Source organism: Paralichthys olivaceus, chromosome 8, assembly GCF_024713975.1.
Source record: "Paralichthys olivaceus isolate ysfri-2021 chromosome 8, ASM2471397v2, whole genome shotgun sequence".
Lineage (NCBI taxonomy): Eukaryota > Metazoa > Chordata > Actinopteri > Pleuronectiformes > Paralichthyidae > Paralichthys > Paralichthys olivaceus.
In genome coordinates, this window is record NC_091100.1 from 4,594,471 (window position 1) to 4,616,472 (window position 22,002).

Here is a 22,002-nt window from a genome sequence, read left to right on the forward strand (position 1 = left end):
CAAAGACGGCTTAATCAAACATTTCCATGAGGAGAGATGCAAAGCGGCCTCAAAGAGACAAGAAACAACCACAAAGAAGCACGATGACTGTGGAGAGAGAGGCAAAGCTGCAGTACAGACACACACAAGAAACAAAACGACAGACAGAGAGAGAGTAGATGCAGAGTGGCTGTTGGGGGTTGTGTTGATGTATATCAGAGGTCACCAACCTTTTTGAAACTGAGAGCTACTTCATTGTTACTGAGTCATAGGAAGGGCTACCTATTAATCTCAGCAATTGTTTTAACTTTTCTTTATCACTTCTACGACGCTTCATACGAAAAGTGAAGCCACCGACCAACCCTGTTAACAAATCATAGTCAACAGTCAACTTCAATATGAGAATAGAATTTGACAGTATAAAAAAATAAATAATTGAATGTAATTAGAAACGCATATCAACTTTTAGAAGGAGCTCACTGGTGAGTTGATATTGATATTGTAGATGTAGTGTGTCTGTGGGTGTTGGGGGTTGTGTTGATATATATATTGTAGTATTAGTGTGTCTGTGGATGTTGGGGGTTGTGTTGATATATATATTGTAGATGTAGTGTGTCTGTGGCTGTTGGGGGTTGTGTTGTTATATATATTGTGGATGTAGTGTGTCTGTGGCTGTTGGGGGTTGTGTTGTTATATATATTGTAGATGTAGTGTGTCTGTGGCTGTTGGGGGTTGTGTTGTTATATATATTGTGGATGTAGTGTGTCTGTGACTGTTGGGGGTTGTGTTGTTATATATATTGTAGTATTAGTGTGTCTGTGGATGTTGGGGGTTGTGTTGATATATATATTGTGGATGTAGTGTGTCTGTGACTGTTGGGGGTTGTGTTGTCGTGTCAGGAGTGTGACGGGGCGTGAGTGTCACATGTCTCCGCAGTGACAGCGGCAGTTTGACACCTCCGCTTCCCGGAGAGACGCAGTGTGAGCGGCGGAGCAGCTCGGGACGGGACGGTGATGGCGACCGGAGCCGGATCAGAAACTTTGGACTCTTTTCTCAGTGAGTGAAACTGGAACCTGAGAAAAGTTCACGTGTTGTTTATGATGATTTTTAACCTTTTAGCGACACGTGATCATCCGGACGTCCACCGGTCAGAGTGACGTTATAACGAGGAGCTTCACGTTGTCTTTGACGACTTTATCACGCACGTGCGGATAAAGTTTTAAAAAATCATTTTCACTTGATGCAAAAAAGTTTAAACTGGAACAGGAAGTTTGCTTCTTTTTTTTTTTTTTACCCGCGCGCGTGCCCGAGCCGTGTGCTGCGTCTGCGCTCCTGCAGGGCGCGTTCACGATGGCAGATATATTTCAAAAATGATGAATCGAAGAAGTTTGTACTTTTTTAACTTGAGTAGAAAAACACGATGTATCTCTCAAAATACACAGTTGACCCATTTGCCATGTTTGTTTTTACTTTGTCTTTAATCTCACTCGAGGTTCTGTTTGGTTCTGTCCGATCTTGAGTTTGACACGAGATTCTTTTGTGGACCTGTTTGTTCCAGACCAGGCCACAGACCAGGAAAACCAGGGGGACAGGTGGGACTGCATCCAGGGCTTCTACCAGCTCGTCAACCAGGAGGCTGATGGGTAAGAAGACATCAGACACAGTTCAGACCTGGTTCTAACATGTTTACAGATGGGATGACTCTGTGTGTGTGTGTAGAAATAGAGACAGTGAGCAGTGCTTTCCTATGAAATTAGTTGAAATGAAAAGTGTTGGTCAGTTTGATTCTGTGTCACATGATTAAACCAGTGTATGGGAAGAAGTGGGTCTGAGACGTTGAGCAGGACGTCCCTCATACTTGACCCAGGACACTGTTGCGTTCACACCGATGAAAGAATGTGTCCTCGTGCTTCTCAGAACACGTCGAGCGATCAGAGCTCAGTCAGAGTTTCTGCAGCGTCTAAAAATTCAATCAACAGAGTTTCAGGCCTTAGAAAGTTTTAAATATGTTAAAATATTTCATACTAGTAGATAAAAATGTTTAGGTAGTTCTTAATTATGTTGACATTCATTCAACACTACTTTAACTGTGCCTAAAAACTTTTTTATTTTAAAGAGAAATGTTTGGGATCTGTCTCTGCCTGTAGATTTTGAGATAGCGTTGCGTCTCTGCTCTGCTGTTTCACCTTCTCTTTGATTAAAGGGAAGTGTGAGTGATTCTGGGACCTTGATGTTCCTTCATACCTGACGACATAGATCTTAAATTCGATTCAGTCGTAAATTGAACTTGTTGAAACTTGAAGAAACTCTGTCAGTGCATCCCTGCCTGAACTTCAGACCTGGTGTTAACACCCACTAAAAACCAGATGTGTCTTTATTTTCACTCACGCAGTCCTGCATGTGTTTCCACATAGATTTTGATTGTGAATGAAAGTTTCAGCAGCAGCTTGCTCCTCTAACTCTCATTTGCACAAGTGTGGTGTTTGAGAAAGAGTTGCTTCACATCCACAGCTTCTCAGTGACAACATTGTGCAACAGTCAGGGGAGACTCCAGCACCTTTTACCCCTTTGACCCATTTCCTCTGCTCAGTAAAGCTTCACATTGTCTAAAATTACTTACTCTCTTTGCTCCGGCTTGTGAAAAGTTCGTCTTTTGCTGTTGACATAAAATCATCTCAGGTTTTAGACGTTTTCAGACATTTTAACGGGATTTTTTAATTTGATTTCCAGGCCTCAGGTAGCCATCAGTCTTCTCGCTCATAAGATCCAGTCCCCACAGGAGAGAGAGGCTCTGCAGGCGCTCACTGTAAGTAATCACCCTGAAATACCTGTGATCTACAGTACTCTGTGTATTTTTATCTGTTAACTAATCTTATCGTCCTTTGTCAGCTTCACAGTTTACGACAGTTATTATTTCGTGCTCTTTGTCACGACTCAGATTCACCGCGAAAAACAAACAAACAATGTCTTTGTTTGAGCTCCGGTAGAAAGAGATCGTGTGAGTGCGTCTGTGACCAACCGTTGTCACATGGAGACATGAGGAGTTTTTATCTGCATTTAAATCTGCCGTGACACCTCGTTTTCTGTGCATCGAAGAGAGCTGCAGTGTTACACTTAGAAACGCCCCTCAGAAGAAGCGTCTTGATGTTCATGTGCCTCGCGTCATGTGAAGTTCAGAGGTGGAGAACCACACTCGTGCAGCCACAGAATCCGTTCTCTCTCTCTTGCTCTTTGTGTTTTTGTTTATTTCCTCCCCTTGTTAAAGCTGGTGATCTGTTCTGTTTGCCAGGTTCTTGAGGCGTGCATGAACAATTGTGGGAAGAGGTTCCACAGCGAGGCGGCCAAGTTTCGGTTTCTCAATGAGCTCATCAAAGTCCTAACCCCAAAGGTACCGTTAGTCACTGAGAGACAGATGTTCTGAGCAGCTGGAAGCAAAAGGAAACATGTAATATGTGGATTTTTTTAAGTTGTTCCTAATTTAATCCAAACAGTCTCTTTGCAGTTAAAGTTAAAATTAAAGGATTTATCGTTTTGATTTTGTGAATTTATCTGACAATGTTTTAAAAAAGGGAAGTCTGGATATTAATATCAACTCCAGGGCCCAAAACACACATTACACACATGAACTGAAATGTCTGTTTTATCATATTATAATCAATCATTGTATTAAAGTTACAAAGTGCGTCACACAGAGAATTAGACCCCGAACAATGAATCCATAAAAATCAGCCGATGTGAGCCTTTAACAGATGTGGTGGTATCAGCTTTCATGTTTGAAAACGTCTTTCTGAGGAATAACACGGGTGTGACTGACCCGATGATCTCGTCCGAGCAGTACTTTGGTGCGTGGACTCCTCAGAAAGTAAAAGACCGAGTGACGGAGGTTCTCTACGGCTGGACGCTGTGGCTCAAAGACGAACCTAAGATTCAGGAAGCGTACAACATGCTGAAGACACAAGGTCAGAGACAGAAACACCTTTTCAAAATCTGCGCATGAGAATTTTTTATACACATTGAGGGTTTTGTCCTTTTTCTAAAATCATCTTAACTTTCTTTTGTTGTTTCAGGTATCGTGAAGGAAGATCCCAAACTACCAGACACACTGATCATGGCTCCTCCACCACAAAGATCCACAGAGTCTGTTTTCGACCAGGAGGACAAGGCCAAGGTGTGTGTGCGTGTGTGTGCGTATGTGTGTGTGTGTGTGAGACGTCTGCTCATGTAAAGTTTCATCACGTGTGTGTCTGTGTCATCAGCTCTTAGCCAGATTACTGAAAAGTGCTCGTCCTGAAGACCTGGAAACTGCAAACAGACTCATTAAAAGCACCATAAAGGAGGTGAGGAGCTGCCGTGCCGACGGACATGTTTGCTGTAATAATTGTGTGTGTTGATTATAATTGTGTGTGTGTGTGCGCGTGTGTTGTAGGAACAGGAAAAGGCAGAGAAAGCCCTGAAGCGTGAATCTACTCTGAAGGAGGTGGAGAGCAGCACCAGGCAGCTCAGGGAGCTCCTGAAGCAGAACATTACAGGAACCTCGTTACCGCCCAGTGACGACATGAAGGTTGGTCCACCGAGCCGGCGTCAGTCAGGCTCTGATTTACTGCGCGGCGCTAAATAATCAAATGAGTCAAACAGTTCTTCTGCTCCAGTGCTGCATTTTCATCCTGCACTTTCTTTTGTTGCTATCGATGCTTTTACACTTTTAGTATCAAACCTGCAGCTGAAAATAACACGAAGTCACTGAGATGAGTTAAAAACCTAACCCCCCCCCCCCTGAAAAATAATTCACACTCAAATATTTGATTATCAAAGCAGCATCGACTCCATCTGACATGAACTTCCTGTCTGCTCCGCCCTGCTTCATCAGCAGAAACAGTCGGAAACTCTGTTTTGTGCATCACACATTTATAATGAATACGTTAAGATATCAAATCTTCTCTAACATATAAATAAATATTATAAATTAAAAATATAAATAAAATACTCTCATTATACTTATTTTATTCTATGTTTATTCTATTTATTCATCTTTATTTTATTTGATTCTATTTCGACCAATGAAATAACTTGTTCTACTTTCACAGGAACCTGTTATTGTTTCTCATATCAGAATAAATACTTCACTCAAGGTTTCGACAAAGTCTCCTCTCGTAGATCTAACTTCTAACCAGATCAGTAACAGATTCAACATTAAACCAGCTTCAGGCTCAATGTTTTTTCGGGTGAACCCAGCAGCGACCTCACGCTGTGTCCGTCCCTCTCTCCACCGCAGGCCTTGTACGAGCGCTGTGACCGGCTGAGGCCCAGCCTGTTCCGTCTGGCCAGCGACACGACGGACGACGACGCTGCTCTGGCGCAGGTCCTGGCGGCCAACGACGATCTTACGCTCGTAGTTAACGCCTACAAAGACCAGGTGGGGAAAAGAGAGTCCAACGGTGGAAGAGAGAGAAGAAGCGAAGAAGAAGCGAGGAGTAAAAACAGCGGTAGGTCTCGTCCAGGAAAAGACTTTGACCTTGTGTTTGTTTGTTCGTCTCCTTCGTTCTGCTGGTATTTGATGCTTCTTCTTCTTCTTCTTCTTCTTCTTCTTCTTCTTGCTCCTCCAGCTCCTCCGAGTCCCAGAGAGATTAAATGTTACCACCTCATCGACCTGTCGGCTCTGGATTCTCCTCAGACTCACAGAAAATCTGATTCACCTCCGTCCTTTGACTCTTCTCCTCTGTATCTCTCCTCTCACCTGGACAACACCTCACACCCTGTACCCGACTCCTCGGACTCAGGTAACGCTCCAGTCGAGCCTCCTTCTCGTTTGTTCTCAGGGAGACTTTTGAAAATGATTCCTGACGTTTTGTCTCCTGATTACAGAGTTTGATAAAAAGGCCTCGAAACAGGAGACCACGAAGTCGTATTATGAGGAAGTGATGCAGGTGAGCTTTAAGTTGACAGTTTATGAATGAAGATTTTATCTGGAGGAGACGATAACACAGTTTATCGTCCGTCAGCTTAATGAAGATGTTCAGAAGAGGAACGCCGAGCAGAGCGGAGGGAGAGGACCTCTGCTGAGAGCTCGAGGATGTGGAGGCAGCAGCATCGGATCGAACGGGACAAACACTTGGTGAGGATGTAGACTGGAGAGTTCTGACGTCCTCATAGACGTGAGGGGAATTAGTTTTAGATCAGGACGTTCACCATCACAAACACACACACTCTGCTTCTGCTTGATTTTCCTGTAAATAAAACATTTGGCATTTTTAGAACGTGTCTCTTCTCTCCTTGATTTATTTTCCATCAGAGAATTGACTCTTTCTCTTTCCCCGTCAGGTCTTTCTCTCAAAATCAACAGTTCAGTGGCTCAGGATCAAATTACAAGACACCAACTGAAGTGTCCGCAGAGACAGTTTGTCCTCCACTGCTACTGAAACACGTCTTCGTGCCAATGGACACCATCAAATCCAGTTCGTCTACGAACATCATCAAATTATAACTCATATGGATTTTTGCGTTTATTTGTAACATAGTGTTCCTAATCATCTGCGGTGATGTAATCTCGTCTCAGGTCAGCTGGAGCCGATCACTTTATTCGATCAGGGCGGCGTCCACATCTCTCTTCATTTTGCCAGAAACTCTCCGGTGGGTCATCCGGGTGTCGCTGTGGTCGTCATCTCCGCCGTGAACACGTCCACCCTCGACGTTAGAGACTTCCTGTTTCAAGCTGCTGTTCCCAAGGTAACACACTCTGGTCACAGTGGTGTGGTTTCACATTAAAGTTTCACATCAGCAGGTTTAAGACTGTGATGACTGTGATGTGTATATATACACACATATATATACTTCTCAATGTGTATGGACAGTTTATCGACATCATTTCATCTTGATGTGATACTGGTGCTCTCTGCTGGAGACCGGCCTCCACTTCGGACTTTACAGAGAAGGTGCAGCACGACGGGTGAGAAGAACAGAGACTCTGTGAGTTATTAACACTTGTGCTGTGTCTGTGTCCTGCAGACCATGTTGGTGAAACTTCAACCTGCCTCTGGGACGCACCTCCCTCCATACAACCCCCTCCTGCCTCCGCCTGCCACCTCCCAGGTCCTCCTGCTGGCCAATCCTCAGAAGGTACCAGACTGTTAGTCCCACAGTGGCGGAATTTTCCCTGATACAAAGGGGACTGTAAAAACAAAAAGTAATAAATGAGTAAACATGGAATATCAATATAAGAAAATAGATTTAATATGCAGTATGTGAACAGGAGATTTCTTTATTTCTTTACATGATTGTGACTTATTTCAATCTGCAGAGAAGTAGAATCATGTTAGTTTTTGTTTTATATATGAATCATTACGTTTCTGCAAGATTAAATTTGATTTACGAGGAAACAAATTTCCCAGAAACTGCTGCAACTCGGTAACACGTGAAGCTTAAACCCTCAAAATGTTTTCAGTCTTTGGTTTTTATGTTTGATTCAGATTTTAGATTTTATTGAAATCTGTATTCATAAGAAATTCGCGCTTTTGTTTCCCACGATAACGACGTCTTTTCTTTTTCTTCCTTTCTTCAGCGTCGGGTGCGTCTGCGCTACAAGCTGACACTGACACACGGAGACCAGCTGCTGAACGAGACCGGAGACATCGACAACTTCCCAGACTGGAACTCTCTGATCGACCACTGAAAGCTTCACGCTGGAATTTATTAAAAAAAAAAAACTTTGTAGAGGAACTTAAACCTAGATTTTGAAAGAAAAGATGAACTCAAAGGTGGGAAACAAGTGACCACATCTGGAGTCGATCATCACGAGGTAAACGACCACCACAACAAGCAAATATTCATATTTACTGAAATATGACATTTTGTTGGGGGCCAGGACCAGGAGCTGATCTTAAAAAAGACACGTTGCTCTAAAAAGGTTTTTCACATGTGGGAAGTTACAGATGTTAATGTCCATCCCTGATTGTACCTGATTCTGGTTTTCAGTATTATGCGATGGTGTGTTTTCTGTTTTTGCGATTGCTGCCTGATGTTAGATTCTGCACACGAGCCCAGTTTGACGGAACAGTATTTTTTTCACATGTGGAATTGTTGGCATGTTGCTGGTTACATCTGCAGATTGAATTTTGTATTTATTTGCTGTTATTTTCATGTGACATTCCAAATTCTTAAATAGTCTTAAGATGGAAATGTTTTGTGTGTGTGTGAGAGAGAAACTCACGTGTTAGGTGTTAAGTTAATTGAACATGTGATGTTACCATTAGATTTCCTACAACGTGCTGGTTGTAATCTTGAATCTTGAATCTTATTTTTTCAAAAGGTGACATCACCTTATCGTTTCTACGGAAGCAGTGAAACTTCAAACTAAATATATTGGTAGTATTTTTAAAAAAAAAGAAGAAAACTGAAGTGCTGCCAATAAATAAAACACAAGAAAAAAAGAAAGAACAATTTTAAGATTTCTGAAGCAAATAAAGGTTTTGGTATTTTACTGTTAAAACTGTTATTTTGTTTTTTATGCAGCTTCAGCTTCTGTATTTCTCTGAAGCATCTAACAAATCTAAGATTTTAGTGATTAAAATCCTGTAATATGAGCAGAGAACCAGGAAAAGTTGACACTTGATATTTTTGAGTAGATAATTGATGAGTAACTGAAATTGTTGCCAATTGAGTTTTTGTTTCAGCTCAACTTTTTAGGAAATTATGAAATCAGAGAGATTATTAGATTAATCCCACTACAGCAAATGCAACTAGACACTGCAGAGCTCCATCGGTCCCCTCGTATAGAGCACATTCAAATTCTGCAGATCCACGTTTTTATTTTGCCCCGCACCAAACTTCCCATAAATCTCATAAATTCCGTTCTTTAAACATGGTAGGATTTTTTTTTCCCGTCAAGATTAATTTATTATTTCTGAATCGAAAAGTTGCAGACGCTTTATCTCGCCATGGTAAAGGAAGTCAGAAACATTTCCTGGTTCTGCTGGCAATCTAAGATCCTGCAAACTAACACAGGAACGCAGATGAAAACATCTGTCAGAGGTGATAAAAGCTTCCTTCATGAAGGTGGTAACGTTCAGTGCGGAGGCAGCTGCTCTGTACAACACGGCTTCAGTTGTTTTGGTTCATTTAAAATGATACAGCATAGAAACTGCATCCTCCACAGGATCATGGATCTTGGTTTTATCTGCGCGTCCCTAATAAACTGCCCAGTCGTCAATCAACTTTGTTGATCATATTTATTATATGACATCAGCAGGTTAAAATACATGTTTATTATGTACATATATGTAACACGGGTGTTAGATAAAGTGCCAAATACAATTTTACAAAAAACAAACAAACAAAAATAAGAAAAACAGAGATGGGACTTGTGGAAGACCATCACAACCGTTAGCCTGGTCCAACAGTTCATTGCTGGGTGGACGAGTCGCCGCCCTGTTTCGCAGGACGGCCGGATTGCTCAGTGCTGCTGGTCGTGGGACAGTTTGGCACGATTCACCCGAGGAACCAAAGTCACGCGGTCAGGGAGACATGATGAATATTGTTGTTTTGTTGTTTTTTCTTTGAACATGAACCGACATCGACACGTACAACGAGTCCGCGAAATCCGGCGTCGTCGCTTCGAGGTTATTTATCTGAGCCGCTCGGTGGAGAACTCCAGGAAAGTTTCTGTGGTAAATATAAGACGACAGACGACACTTTCCAGACGTTGTTTTGCTTTTTTTTTCTGACAAACAAGAGGAAGTTGACGTTCTTGAAACAGAGTTTTTTTTTTAGAGTTTGGTGCTCGATGGGTAATAATCCACGAGGTCGGGAGAACACACACGCAATCTCCTGCATGTTTTTTTATTTTCCAGGAGCTACAAAAGTTGAGAAAACTGCTTCCACGATTTGAATCCCCCGTTTATCGCCCGCGGCAGTGATGGATGTACGGATGCTCGGCGATGAAGACTCTGGTCTTTCTGTCTCAACCGGCTGATTCAGACACTTGTTCGCTCCAGAGAGTTTTTCTTTCTCCGCTGTCGGAATTAAACGTTTCTCTGTGAGCTCTGAAGTTCGTGTTGACGTCTGTATCTGAGAGGATCGTGTGAGAATCTCCCTCCTCTTCATCCTCTTCATCCTCTTCCTCAGTCACACAGACTGTCGAAGCCGGATTTCTTTACGCACGTCTTCATCTCTTCTCAACCTTTTTCCTCACTGACTCTTTCAATTTGTGATTTTATTCCCAACTAACTTTCCTCTTCTTCTTCCTCAACTGGCGTCTCCTCTTCTTCCTCTTCCTCTCCTTTCTCCGTCTCCTCTTCTTCCTCTTCCTCTCCTTTCTCCTCCTCCTCCTCTGCCTCCTCCTCCTCTGCTTTCTCCTCTTCATTCTCTACATTCTCTTCTGTCTCTCCCTCCTCTTCTTCCACTTTCTCCTCATTCTCACCCTCCTCTTCCTCAACACTTTCCGCTGCCTCCTCCTCTACGTTCTCCTCCATCTCTCCCTCCTCTTTTTCCTCCACTTCTGCCTCCTCATTTACATTTTCCTCCTCCCCTTCACCATCTTTCTCTGTCTCTTCTACCTCCTCCTTTTCTACAACTTCTTCCCCATCCTCCACTTCTGCCTCTTCATTTTCATTTTCCTCCTCCCCTTCCCCATCTTTCTCTGTCTCTTCTACCTCCTCCTTTTCTATGATTTCTTCCTCATCTTCCACTTCTGCCTCCTCATTTTCCTCCTCCCCCTCACCATCTTTCTCTGTCTCTTCTACCTCCTCCTTTTCTATGATTTCTTCCTCATCTTCCACTTCTGCCTCCTCATTTTCCTCCTCCCCCTCACCATCTTTCTCACTCTCTTCTACCTCCTCCTTTTCTACGATTTCTTCCTCGTCCTCCTCCTCCTGTTGATCCTCCTGACTTTTGTCCATCTCCTCCTCTTCCTCTTTAGTCTCCTCCGCCTCCTCTCCATGATCTTCTTCTTTTTCCATTTCATCCATCTGCTCTGCTCCATCCTCTTCTAATTGCTCCTCTCCATTTTCCTGTTCCGTGTTTTCCTGCGCTTCCGTCTCTTCTCTGGCCTCCTCCTCTTCCTCTTCCTCCTCCTCCTCCTCCTCCTCCTCCTCCTCCTCCTCGTCTCCATCCGGGACTCCATTCTGTTTACTGTTGTGATTCTCCTCGTCTTCTTCCTTCTCAGCTTCTACGTGGTTCTGTCCCTCACCATTGGGCTCCTCCTCGTCCTCCTGCGTGCTGTCTACGTCGCAGATTGCTCCCCCCTCGCCGTTGCTGTTCCTCAGGTGCACGTGGTTGTGGTTGTTGTGCTCCACGTCCTCCAGGGTGATTTCGAACTGGAAGCGGTCTTGTTGAAGGTGTCTGTCTGGGGGAGGCGAAGGAGACTGGGGCATGGTGTTCAGGTACCACTCCCTGTTCTCCTCCAGCGTGTCAAGGAGTTCCTGGGCGTCTGGGTGCACCAGGTCGGCCCACGTCTCCCACAGCGGATGGACGATATAGTCGATGAAACCCACCTGGACAAACAAGGAGAATCACGCAGAGTTAATACCTTGGATGTCTCTGAGGCTTGAGGTGGTGATGGAGGAATCATTTAGAGTAAAGTCTGACTTCAGGGAATTTCTTCAAACCAGATGTAACTTCTTCTGGAGTGACGGAAACTGCACAGGTTTCCTGTTCATCTATTCAGATTAAACGTATTAACAAAGATTGAAGGAGGTTGAGATCCATCGTTACCTGACTCTTCTCCACAGACGCCGTGTGTTTGTCACACATGGCGCTGATCTCCATCCCTCTCTCTCGCTCTTTGTCCCCCTGTCGAAAAAACTCCTCCATGATTCTCTCCGTCCACTGTCGGTACAGCGGTAGCGCCTTGGTGGGGTTGCTCAGGTCAGCACAGTGCACCATGTTCCTCAACACCTACACAAGAATATTGAGGAGCTGATGTTACAATGAACGCTGTTGACGTGCGTCCAGATTTCTGTTTGATGTGAGACGAGCAGGACAGTCTACCTGTATTCGTTCTGTGTAGTGGTCGAGCAGCAGAACTCCAGAACTCGTCACCTTCTTCGTCTCCACCATGGTCTTCAGATCAGCCAGCAGGGTCATGTGTTTGGACATGTCTGTGGCCAACACCTGCAGAAAGAGATAAAACTCACCAGAATAAATTTCATCAAGATCCATGAAATATTTCCTGCAGGGAAATCTGTGAAAATGTAAAAAAAAAAGAAAAGAAGAAGTAGGAACAACATGCGATGGGGATTCAGAAAGTTTAAAAAAAAGTTTTGAAATGGTAAAAGTTATTCAGTGACATTTTGGAAGCAATGAGAAGAAGCCGCAGAGTAACTGGAACTAAGGATAATTAGAGTCTGTGTGTTTGGTAAACATCCTCCTCACCATGTCGATGACGAGCTTGCGAAGGCTCTGGCGCTGTCTCTTGGTGAGGTTTTGGAAAATGTCACAGTTTTCCTGGTGCAGAAGCTTGAAGCCGACAGCGAGATGATGGTTCTCCAGCACTGACTCATCGTTGTACATGAGGGCCAGTTCAGAGTCTGAGCAGAGACAGAGAGAGACAGAGAGAGAGAGAGAGAGAGAGAGAGAGAACACGATGGAGGCGTGAAAACGGTTTGTTCAAACATCCAGACACGTCTCACCGGTTGCGTTTGTGCTCACTGGTGTTGATGAGGAACTGATTGGAGACTCCAGGGTGGTCGACGTCATGGATAGCTGCAGCGAACAGAGCGGCGAGGACCTCCAGGTCAGTGAAGACGGCCTGAACGGGACAGGGACGAGGGAACAGAGGTGCACAAAGTCCGAACAACAGAGACGAGGTCAGAGAGAAGAAAAGAGAAACGATGCGATTGAGCTTCAAACGCACAACACTGTTACTTTTATCTCACGTCAGCTCTTTACCATCAGCTGTAAAGATAAAACTGCCCCAAAAATGATAAAAAAGTAAATCTGGGGATTTATCCATTTTTATTTAATACAGTATTTAAAGTACAATATAATGAAGTGTGTGTGTGTGTGTGTGCATCTGTGTGTGTGTGTATACTGTCTACATACATCAAGAGCAGGTGTGGACAGCAGGACGTGTGTGGACTGGGTGACATCCGCAGCATGGAGGCTGTTGTGGTACGCTACGTTTCCATGGTAATGGTCCTCCAGGGTCATCACGTAGGTGACAAAGGTGTCGACTGGGATTCGAAACGTCTTCAACAGCTCGCGCTCCTGAGGAGGAGGAGGGAGGAGACCAGAGGAGTTCACTAACACTCCACCAGGAGTACATCATGTACAACACACACACACACACAAACACAAACACACACTCTGGTTGTGTTTACCTGGAAGATTGTGTACATGATGCAGCCGAGGGGTCTGTTGCTGGAGAATTCTGCGACTCTGAATATGTTGAAGCTCCACTTGTCCAGATCCTCCAACTCCTGATTGAAGAGCACAGACATGGACACGTGTGAAGAAATCAGAACACAGATTCATTAAGAGCTTCATTAAAAAAGATTCATTAAAAGTCTTCTAAACAACAGTGCAGATTAAATCTGACTCCACTGAGAAATGTCTGAATCCCGTATGATCAAGCTGAAATAAACAACAACCAATGAAACGTGTCCAAAAGTTGAACCAGCCAATCAGAAGTAAAATGATTTCAAATAAAAAGTCACAGTTCAAACTTCTCAAATAAGAATATTTTCTTTGATGCGTGTAAATTTAACAGCTTCAGGTTTCGTGGTCGTAGGATCAATGAACGTAAGTGAGTCACGTTGGCCTTCAACAAATTGTTCCATGATTTCCTTTTACAGTTGAGTGAGAAACTAAAAGTCGTATTATTCCATTATGAAAACGATCGTGAGTCGCAGCCCTGAATAAGCACAAACATTGGAAGCAGTGAAGCTAAAATCATTTTACAGTTTTAGGTTTTATCGTCAAGAATGTTAGAATTAAAGAGAATCCCGGTAAAAGCTTCTTTCATTCAGGTGCTGGTGTCTTTTTAAACAATGATCGCACGGCAGACGTCACTTTCACGTCACGATAAATAACCTCGATCGTTCCATCGAAGCAGCGGGTTGTCCACAGATATCTGCAGCCTCTCCCACTTCTAGAAAACCACAAACAGTAAATAATTTATATTCACATCGAGAATAGTCTCTGATTCTGAGTCATGTGCTGCTACATGAAAGAATGAGGCAGAAAGCTGCAGGATGAATAGAAGTGAGCGTTTCCTTCTGTGCGTGATGCAGACGGGAACCTGACAAATGTCTCAGCCAACATTTTTTGTTTTTTGTGCAGGGAATGAAGTGTTTGAATAAAACTATTTACTGGGAGAAGAATCCCATCATTCAATGTTCAAAGAGCTGCGATTGTGTAACTCTTCTACGTGCGTCACAGAAAAACCCGACAGACGACCAGACCTTGGCGAGCTCATCCTCGTGGTCTGTGTTGACACCGAAGCGAGGCATTGAGGAGCTGGAGAGGCTGGAGCTGTGAGACAGTTTCCTCACGCCGCTAATGTGACTCATAGGTTTGTCCTTCAGGGTGGGAGACGGGATTTCCTCCTCGTTCTGCTTGTCTGCAGATTGATGGACAAACAGCAACAAACACACACAGACAGAGAGGGCGAGAGACAGAGAGAGAGAGAGAGAGAGAGAGAGAGAGGGAAGGATTTATTGCTTTTGTTTGAGAAAGTCGTAAATGCTGTTGTGCACGGGGATCAGATCCTGGTCCCACTCACCCAGGAAGGTGCTGGAGATGTATTCAGACACCTGGTTACCAGAGCGACTCATCTCTGACAGATGGGACAGCTCTCTGTTCAGCATCCTCTTAAACTGTCAACGACACGACGAGAAGTAAACAGAAAGTCAATCTCTCGGTTTGTTAGCGGGAGAAACACGGAGGTAATTTCAGACAATAGGAAACAGTCAACTCATGTTATTCATTTAAATGTGGGAATTACAAAACTACAGTATGTGATCCAATACCTTAATATGCTCCACGCTCTAATGTCGGCAGAAATTAGCTGTAATTATACTTATACCTAAGTTTTTTGTAATGTTGTCAAATGAGTCATTTTTGTGTATTTTACAATAATAGAAGCAGGACAAACATTTGAGTCGTTTATTTTCTGTTCTCTTCAACTAAAGTTTTCCAAACTGTTTTGCAGGACAAGTTACAAGAATAATGATTTGAGCCTTTTACTGGCAGAGACCGTCTACTGGACCGATTCCTAAAGTTTGGTAAGTACCATCATTAACCACCCACATATAAACTATATATATTCAATATACAAATATATAAGGATCTATAACAATGGACGCTGGTCACTATGTCCAACTCTACAAAGTTTTGAACGTATCAGTCTGAACACAAGACGTCTGTGACAGTGATGCACTGGTGATCTGCACTGACCTTGTTGGAGGCCATTTCACTGACGGAGCGGTGAGTCTGAATCGTCTCCAGCTGGTCCAGGCACCAGTCCAGTTCCTCCAGAGTGTCCAGGGCGAGCTGCTGGTACTGCTGGTCTGATAGTGTCGCCCTGGGACTGACGCACACTCCACCCAGAGGGGACCTCCTAAAAAACACGGTGGTTAGTTAAACCAGCCGGCAGCTGCAGAATAAGTTAGCAACATGTTTACAGCAGCATCGTTAGCCTTGTGTATGTGCTCCTCTACTGTATTCACCGTGTTGATACCAGTTCACAACATGTTTTTATTATTTTAAAGTTTTGAGACAGTATTTTTTACTCAGTACTGACTTGATTGTTGGCGTGGAGACGTTGGCGAGGATGGTGAAGTTGCTCCGTACTGATCGAAGACTGGCCAGAACCTAAATCATCGCAGAGCATCATGGGATGTCAGATTTAATGCCACACACTGGTTTCCAACACTTTACATTTAAATATCACAAATGCCTGAGAAGCTATTTGTGTCCGTTGGAACCAGCAGGGAACATTTAAACAATTCATATGTTTCTACCAAGCTCAGTGAAACACCTCACCTGAGCGAAAGGTGTGACAATGAAGTCCTCTGCTGTGTGCCTGAGAGGAGCAACAGATGGAAGAGATGGAAAAGAGAGAGAGAAGGAGAAGAGCTGATTGAAATATCAACATTTAAAGGTACACGCTCTCCCCTCCCACTCGTTATTTGAGTCGGGGCCTCACCCTTCACTGGCGAGGGAGGAGTTCCGAGAGACCGTCTTGGGTGACATGTCGTAGTCCGAGTCAGAGCGGTAGAGGAAGGACTCTCTTCTCTGACCCTGGGGGAAGGAGGTGTGCAGGGTGAGGCCTGGACTGTGCGAGCCCAGAGGGCTGTGACCCGGTGACACGCCATTTTCTGCTTCGTAGCTGGAACACGAGAGTGAGGGTCAGCGAGGAGGACAGAGGTGGAACATCCTGCACAGAGTTCTGCAAGGGGAAGTCATGCAGCGGCTGGGAAAAGAGTTAAACTGTGTGTGAACCTGTCGGCGTCTGCATGTGTGATGGAGATGCGTGGAGGGATTCGGAGGGGGAGGGTTGTGGGACGGGACACGTTGCTCAGGACCTCTGGTGAACGGGTGCGATCTCGTGGCCGGAGCCAGCAGGGCACCTGTTGGGTTAGAAGGTAGAGTTTGAGTGACAGGGGACGGAAGACAGAGGACAGGGGACAGAGGACATCAGTCAGTTTACAGGTGAACTTGGTTAAAACCAAAGAAAGCAGCTGCTCCAAGGCCACACAAGAGGCAGAATCACCATCAACTAGTTTAAGGTTGTTATAGAAATTAAAATAAACTCATGATGTGCAGCTACAAATACACATTTAATTACTTTCAAGTAAGTTTTTTTAATGTGTTTTTGTTGTAGTTACAGAAAGGCATCGCTTTCCATTATTTTACATCCAGTATGAAAATAAAAGGACACGACATATTATCGCATAATTAAGTCGCATGTGAGCAAACAGCTGCAGATTTAAAGGGGTAGTTCACCCAAAAATGATGCGCATTAACAGCCTTGTTACTAAAAACACGACGCCGTTTCCAGTTGAATTTGAATGTCGGGGCTTCCGGACTCTTCCATTGAAACTCCAATTGTGTTTTGTGAACCCAACCCTCCATCGGCCGAGTGGTGAGTAGATTTTTGGATGAACTATCTCTTTAAAATGAGATAGAAGAACATTATCATTCATGTTAATGTTGTGTTTTCATTGAGATTGTTTTTCAGTTCAACCAATTTACATAAAATTTTGTGGAGGAAACAAATGGGCGGATCCAGGATTGAGTTTTTTCCACTTTCCTCAACATGGCGAAACGGGTCGTTAGCCGTGGGCGGGGTATGCACTCTCCAGGCGCCCTCCTATCTTAGTGTTGTTGCAGGCACAGGTTACATGTGCAGCTCATGTGTGGCACATGTGGCTCATGTTTGCCCCCCCCCCCCCCCCCCCAGCACGTTAACAGGCCCCCAGTTTCCTCTCAATACCTGGAGACTTGATGAGAGTCTCCTGCTCCGCCCTCTGCGTAGCTCGGCCCCAAGAGTGGCCCCAGATGTATAAGATCTGCTGTAGCGCGATGACTCCGCCTTCTCCCCAGCACCTGTTACATCAGTGTCATTACCCTGTGAGGACGGAGGGCAGATGAGGGAAGCAGGGAAGTGGAGCGAGAGAAAGACATCCACGTCTCTTTATACACACTCACATTTTACATCTAACAATAACACATCTCTGATAAAAGAAAGTCAAGAGTCGTTCAATTCTAAAACGTCCACGAAAACACATTTGACTATAAACGATCACGGTGTGTTTTCACGTGACGCCGCGTGTGTGTGGCTCCGTGCACGTGAGCATGTGTGTCTGGGATAAGGCCTCTACAGACCGAGCTCTTGGAGGCTGATCTGCACTGCAGCACCGTAGCAACAAAACACTGGGGGAATGGCAGCAGTTGCTAGGCAACAGTGCCGTGTTGCTTCCATGCTGCGTTTGATGTCGTCCAGACCCAGATGTGGAAGGATGCTCACATTCTCACGCGCATACACACACACACATACACACACACACACAACTGTATGGGCACTCAGTCAGCATAATCAATTAAAGAGGTGTTGAATAATGCATCGTATCATGTCCTCCAACCAAGACTTCACCTTTAAAAGAAGAGGACTGAGACAGACGGTGGAGGCTGGAGGAGACAAACCGTCCACTCTGACTTCGCAGTGTGTTCACAACACGAACAAAGGGATCTTGATTGTGTGAGGTTTGTATGTCATGGTGCACATTCAAGGAGACACACACACACTCCGCCTGGTATCGACCGACAAACAGCAGGTTTCTCACTCTTGTTTACACTCTCACCTCTTCTCCAGTCACCGACAGCACGCTGCGGCTCTTCTTCATTCTGATTGGCTCGTTCTGGGCCCCAGGGCGGAGCGTTCCCGAACCCAGGCAGCAGAGCAGGTGGAGAGCCAGGACCGGAGAGGTCAGAGGTCACTGCAAGGTCAAACCGGGGTCAGACCGGGTCACAACCGGCCCCCATTGGAGCTGAATCGAAGCCAGCCGACCGCCTCGCTCGCGCTCCGTCCGCTCCTCAGTCGGCTGAAACCCGATGTCCTCCTGCTGCAAAGTGAAGGTGCATGTATTCGCCCCACAGAGGGTCCAGGTCTCGTGTGAGGTTTATGTCCTTTGCTCTGATTTGTTGTTTTTTCCCCCAAAACCAAATGTGGAAGAATTAAAAAAAGTTCTCACTCCATTTTAAGCGTAAGCTACAAGTTTCTGTGCGTCTCCATGTCGTCCTCCTCTGGGTACACAAGCCAACGAGATATCCTGGTCAGAGTTCACGATGTCGCTGCTGAAGAAAACATTTCCCCATGTTTTCTGGAATAATTATCCAACCTGGAGTTTTGTTCGCTGGACGTTTCCCCAAATGTAAACCTGATCCAACATGAATCCAGTTTACAGAATGATTGAGAATCCAAAAAAGAATCTACGCCAGGTCTCTATTGTCTCAGATCAGGTTTCCATCCGTCCGACCGGTCACACGGATCCAAACTCTGCTGAGGGAGAAGAGTTAAACACGCTCGTCTCTTCTGAGAAATCCAGAGGTCAGAACTTCGGGTTTGATTTCCCTGGATCCATCTTTGATGTGGTCTCAGTGTCTCCTCTCCTATGAAGATTCCCTTTAAGAAAACAGACATTAAAGAGTTTAAATCTCCCTCAGGATCAATTAAGTGTCTAATCTATACGATCTGAGAAAGTAGGAGCGGGAGAATCGTCAGCTGATTTTTCCTCTTGAATTCACCTTCCTCCCTCGTTTCAGAACTAACTGTCCTGCTTTAATCTCATTCATTTTATGCATCATTCAACATGAGAAAATCCTCCACCACACACACAGTAGTCACTTGGAAACATAAACCACCTCACAGACACTGTGTGTGAAGGAACAGATGCCAACTTCTCCGAATTACTTGTTGAAATTATGAATAAAAATCTAAATTTGTTCGCTAATTCCCGAACAAATGTTTGCTGGGCTATTAAAAGAATCCGAGAGAGGGCAGACCTGACAACAGGTTTTGTCTGTCGTGGCCTTGCAGGAGCTGTTGTACCTTCAGTTTGGCTAATTCTGAGCAGATACTGCAACGCCAAAGCTGTGTGATGTTATATAATTACTCTGAGCAGTCTGGGCTGACCTAATTCCATTGGATAGGAAGGCTCCAGCATATTGGAATGTTTATGATTGAGCTGGTGCACAGACACAGCGGTGGGAGACGACTTTCCCAGGGTCACTAAGAACACACCCGCTCACCGGGAAGGACTTTCACACTGGAGTCTGAAAATAATAATAAAATCAGGTGTGTGTGTGGAGAAATCAACAAATGCACAGTGACACAGTGACATATATATATATATATATGCACACACAATGAGACATAGGAGCACATACACACATACACACACACACACACACACACACAAAAACACACACCATGACTGTGGCAGTACAACAGATAAAGCAGCTTACAAAACCAAGCAGCAATGCATCAATATGCAGCCGGCTCTTCTACAGAACACCCCAATATGTACCCACACAAATAAAACACACATGTAAGAGGACTGTCCTGCCATCATGCCTGTGTCTGACAGACACACACACACACACACAGACACACACACAGGGAGGCTGCAGCATGGAAGAATAAAAACACACTCACCTTGGTCGCCTCAAGATCAATGGGAAGATGGGCTGGGCCTCGTCTTTCTTTTCACTTGTCTCCATCTTCCTCCCTCTGTCTCTCTGCAGACTCACAGTGTGTCACCATGGCGAGAGGAGAGAGAGAAAGAGAGAGAGAGAGAGAGAGAAAACACTTGGCGTCTTCATGAATATCCGCGGCTTCACCAGCATCCCTCCCTCCCTCCCTGACTCTCCTCTCCCTCTCCCCTGCCACAGTGGTCTCCCCCAGCCAGCCCCCCCCCCCCTTCACCACCACAACCTCCATGGAGAAGCCCATCTCCCGCTCCCCCATCCCTTCTTCACATCCTCCTCCTCCTCCTCCTCCTCCTGCACATTATCCATTAATCCCATATAGCAGCCTCCACTCCTCCCTTCTCTCTCTCCATCGGTACCCCCCCTGCCTTTTTTTTTTTTCTCGTCCTCTGGCAATGTCTTTTATTTTTCTCGCTCTTATTGGCAGCCACTCGCCAATTCTCTGCTTCAGTAGTCAGGCGTCATTGCGCTCCACGTCTCACACACACAGACAAACACTCACACACTCACACACTCACACACTCACACACACACACAGCAGATTTTCATTGGAACACACTGCTCATATTAAGAAAATCACAATAAGGATCCATGTCTCCTGTTACTCGCTCTGCTTTTTTTCCCCTTCCACTCATTTTGACTGTGTCCTTTTACAGTCATTCAAGGACATGCAGCACATTTATTCATTTAAAGCCCAGAGACAGAAATCAGGCGGCTCCTCCTTTAAATACTGGACAGTTTGGAAAAAGATGGAAGGCCACAGTTTTTCACAGTTTGTTTTTTGCAATTAAACTGGATAAAATGACTGTACTTTACAGTTAATCGTGAACTATTTCGGTGAAAACAACACCCTGAATTAAAGTACGGCTGCGATAACATCATCGATTAATCAGTGGATTATTTTCACAATTCGACGATTCATCGTTTGGTCTTAAAACGTCAGAATAGAGTGAAAAATGCACAAAGTCAGTCAAACTGCATGTTTCGTGATTGATCAAGGGTCTCAGGTAAAAGATATTCAGTTCATTGTGATGTAAGACAAGTAGAATAAAGCAAATCTTTGCATCTGAGAGGCTGCAACAAAAGAATATTTGAAAATTCAGTTACGAGAAACAACTTTGGTCGATCAACTAATTGATCTTCTGATTTTCTCAGTTTTCATTGTGATGGCAAATAAACTTTCTGAGGGACAGTGTCTGATGATCATTCAAAAACCTTTGTTTGCTCATTTCATTTCAATTGATGTCATATTCACACATCACAGGAAAACCTGAACTGTCGACAGATGAACGAACACAGAAGCAGTTCTCTATGATGACGCCGGTCCGTTACTCGCCCATCGACTTTTACAAGCATTATCTAGATTTGATTTATGTCCCGCGCCTGCGCTGATTGTTTCCCATTTACAAAAGTGACCGCACAAAGAAGCTTTGCCTCAAACAATCCTGCACAGGACACTAAATCAACCCCACCGATTAATTATGAAGGAGAGAGAGAGAGAGAGGGAGAGAGAGAGGGAGAGATGGAGCGAGAGATTAATTATGCAGGCGAAAGAGAGAGAGAGATGGAAGAGAGAGAGAATATGGCAGACAATCAGTCATGATTCACAGAAACAAGAGGAAAAGTTCATAAACTGAAAATAAACTCCAGCTTCTACAACACAACTTAGAAAATGTCTCACAACTAAATACAGAATAAAACACATTGTGGGTAAAACCACAAAAAAATATCAAATTACAATAGAAACATTTTATATTTTAACGATAATTGATCAAACCATTGATTCAAAATTACACAGCAGCTGTTATTTTTTTATAAATA

At 44.3% G+C, this 22,002-nt stretch overlaps 2 protein-coding genes and 1 long non-coding RNA gene across 3 annotated transcripts; 2 read left to right on the top strand and 1 right to left on the bottom strand.

Annotated features, from left to right (window-relative positions):
- The first annotated feature begins 749 nt into the window (after positions 1-749).
- On the top strand, positions 750-8,461 carry LOC109643547 (ADP-ribosylation factor-binding protein GGA1-like). Its single transcript, XM_069529968.1, has 16 exons — positions 750-1,035; positions 1,538-1,622; positions 2,710-2,785; positions 3,269-3,367; positions 3,815-3,938; positions 4,047-4,147; positions 4,236-4,316; positions 4,406-4,540; positions 5,252-5,462; positions 5,583-5,756; positions 5,842-5,903; positions 5,979-6,091; positions 6,298-6,431; positions 6,533-6,702; positions 6,982-7,092; positions 7,535-8,461. The coding sequence occupies exons 1-16, from the start codon at positions 993-995 to the stop codon at positions 7,643-7,645; spliced, it is 1,830 nt and encodes a 609-aa protein (XP_069386069.1). The 5' UTR covers positions 750-992; the 3' UTR covers positions 7,646-8,461.
- A 725-nt stretch (positions 8,462-9,186) lies between these two features.
- On the bottom strand, positions 9,187-20,371 carry LOC109646591 (3',5'-cyclic-AMP phosphodiesterase 4C-like). The gene is made up of 17 exons (XM_069529966.1): positions 20,129-20,371; positions 18,276-19,096; positions 17,408-17,542; positions 16,414-16,541; positions 16,118-16,300; positions 15,955-15,994; positions 15,713-15,783; positions 15,367-15,529; positions 14,693-14,786; positions 14,373-14,530; positions 13,290-13,388; positions 13,012-13,176; positions 12,619-12,718; positions 12,343-12,497; positions 11,959-12,081; positions 11,683-11,865; positions 9,187-11,462 (listed from the first exon to the last, which is right to left on the bottom strand). The coding sequence occupies exons 2-17, from the start codon at positions 18,315-18,317 to the stop codon at positions 10,194-10,196; spliced, it is 3,108 nt and encodes a 1,035-aa protein (XP_069386067.1). The 5' UTR covers positions 18,318-19,096; positions 20,129-20,371; the 3' UTR covers positions 9,187-10,193.
- Positions 14,833-18,158, top strand: LOC138411126 (uncharacterized). The gene is made up of 2 exons (XR_011243783.1): positions 14,833-15,194; positions 18,061-18,158. It is a non-coding gene; the product is annotated as an uncharacterized lncRNA (long non-coding RNA).
- Positions 20,372-22,002: the final 1,631 nt, after the last annotated feature.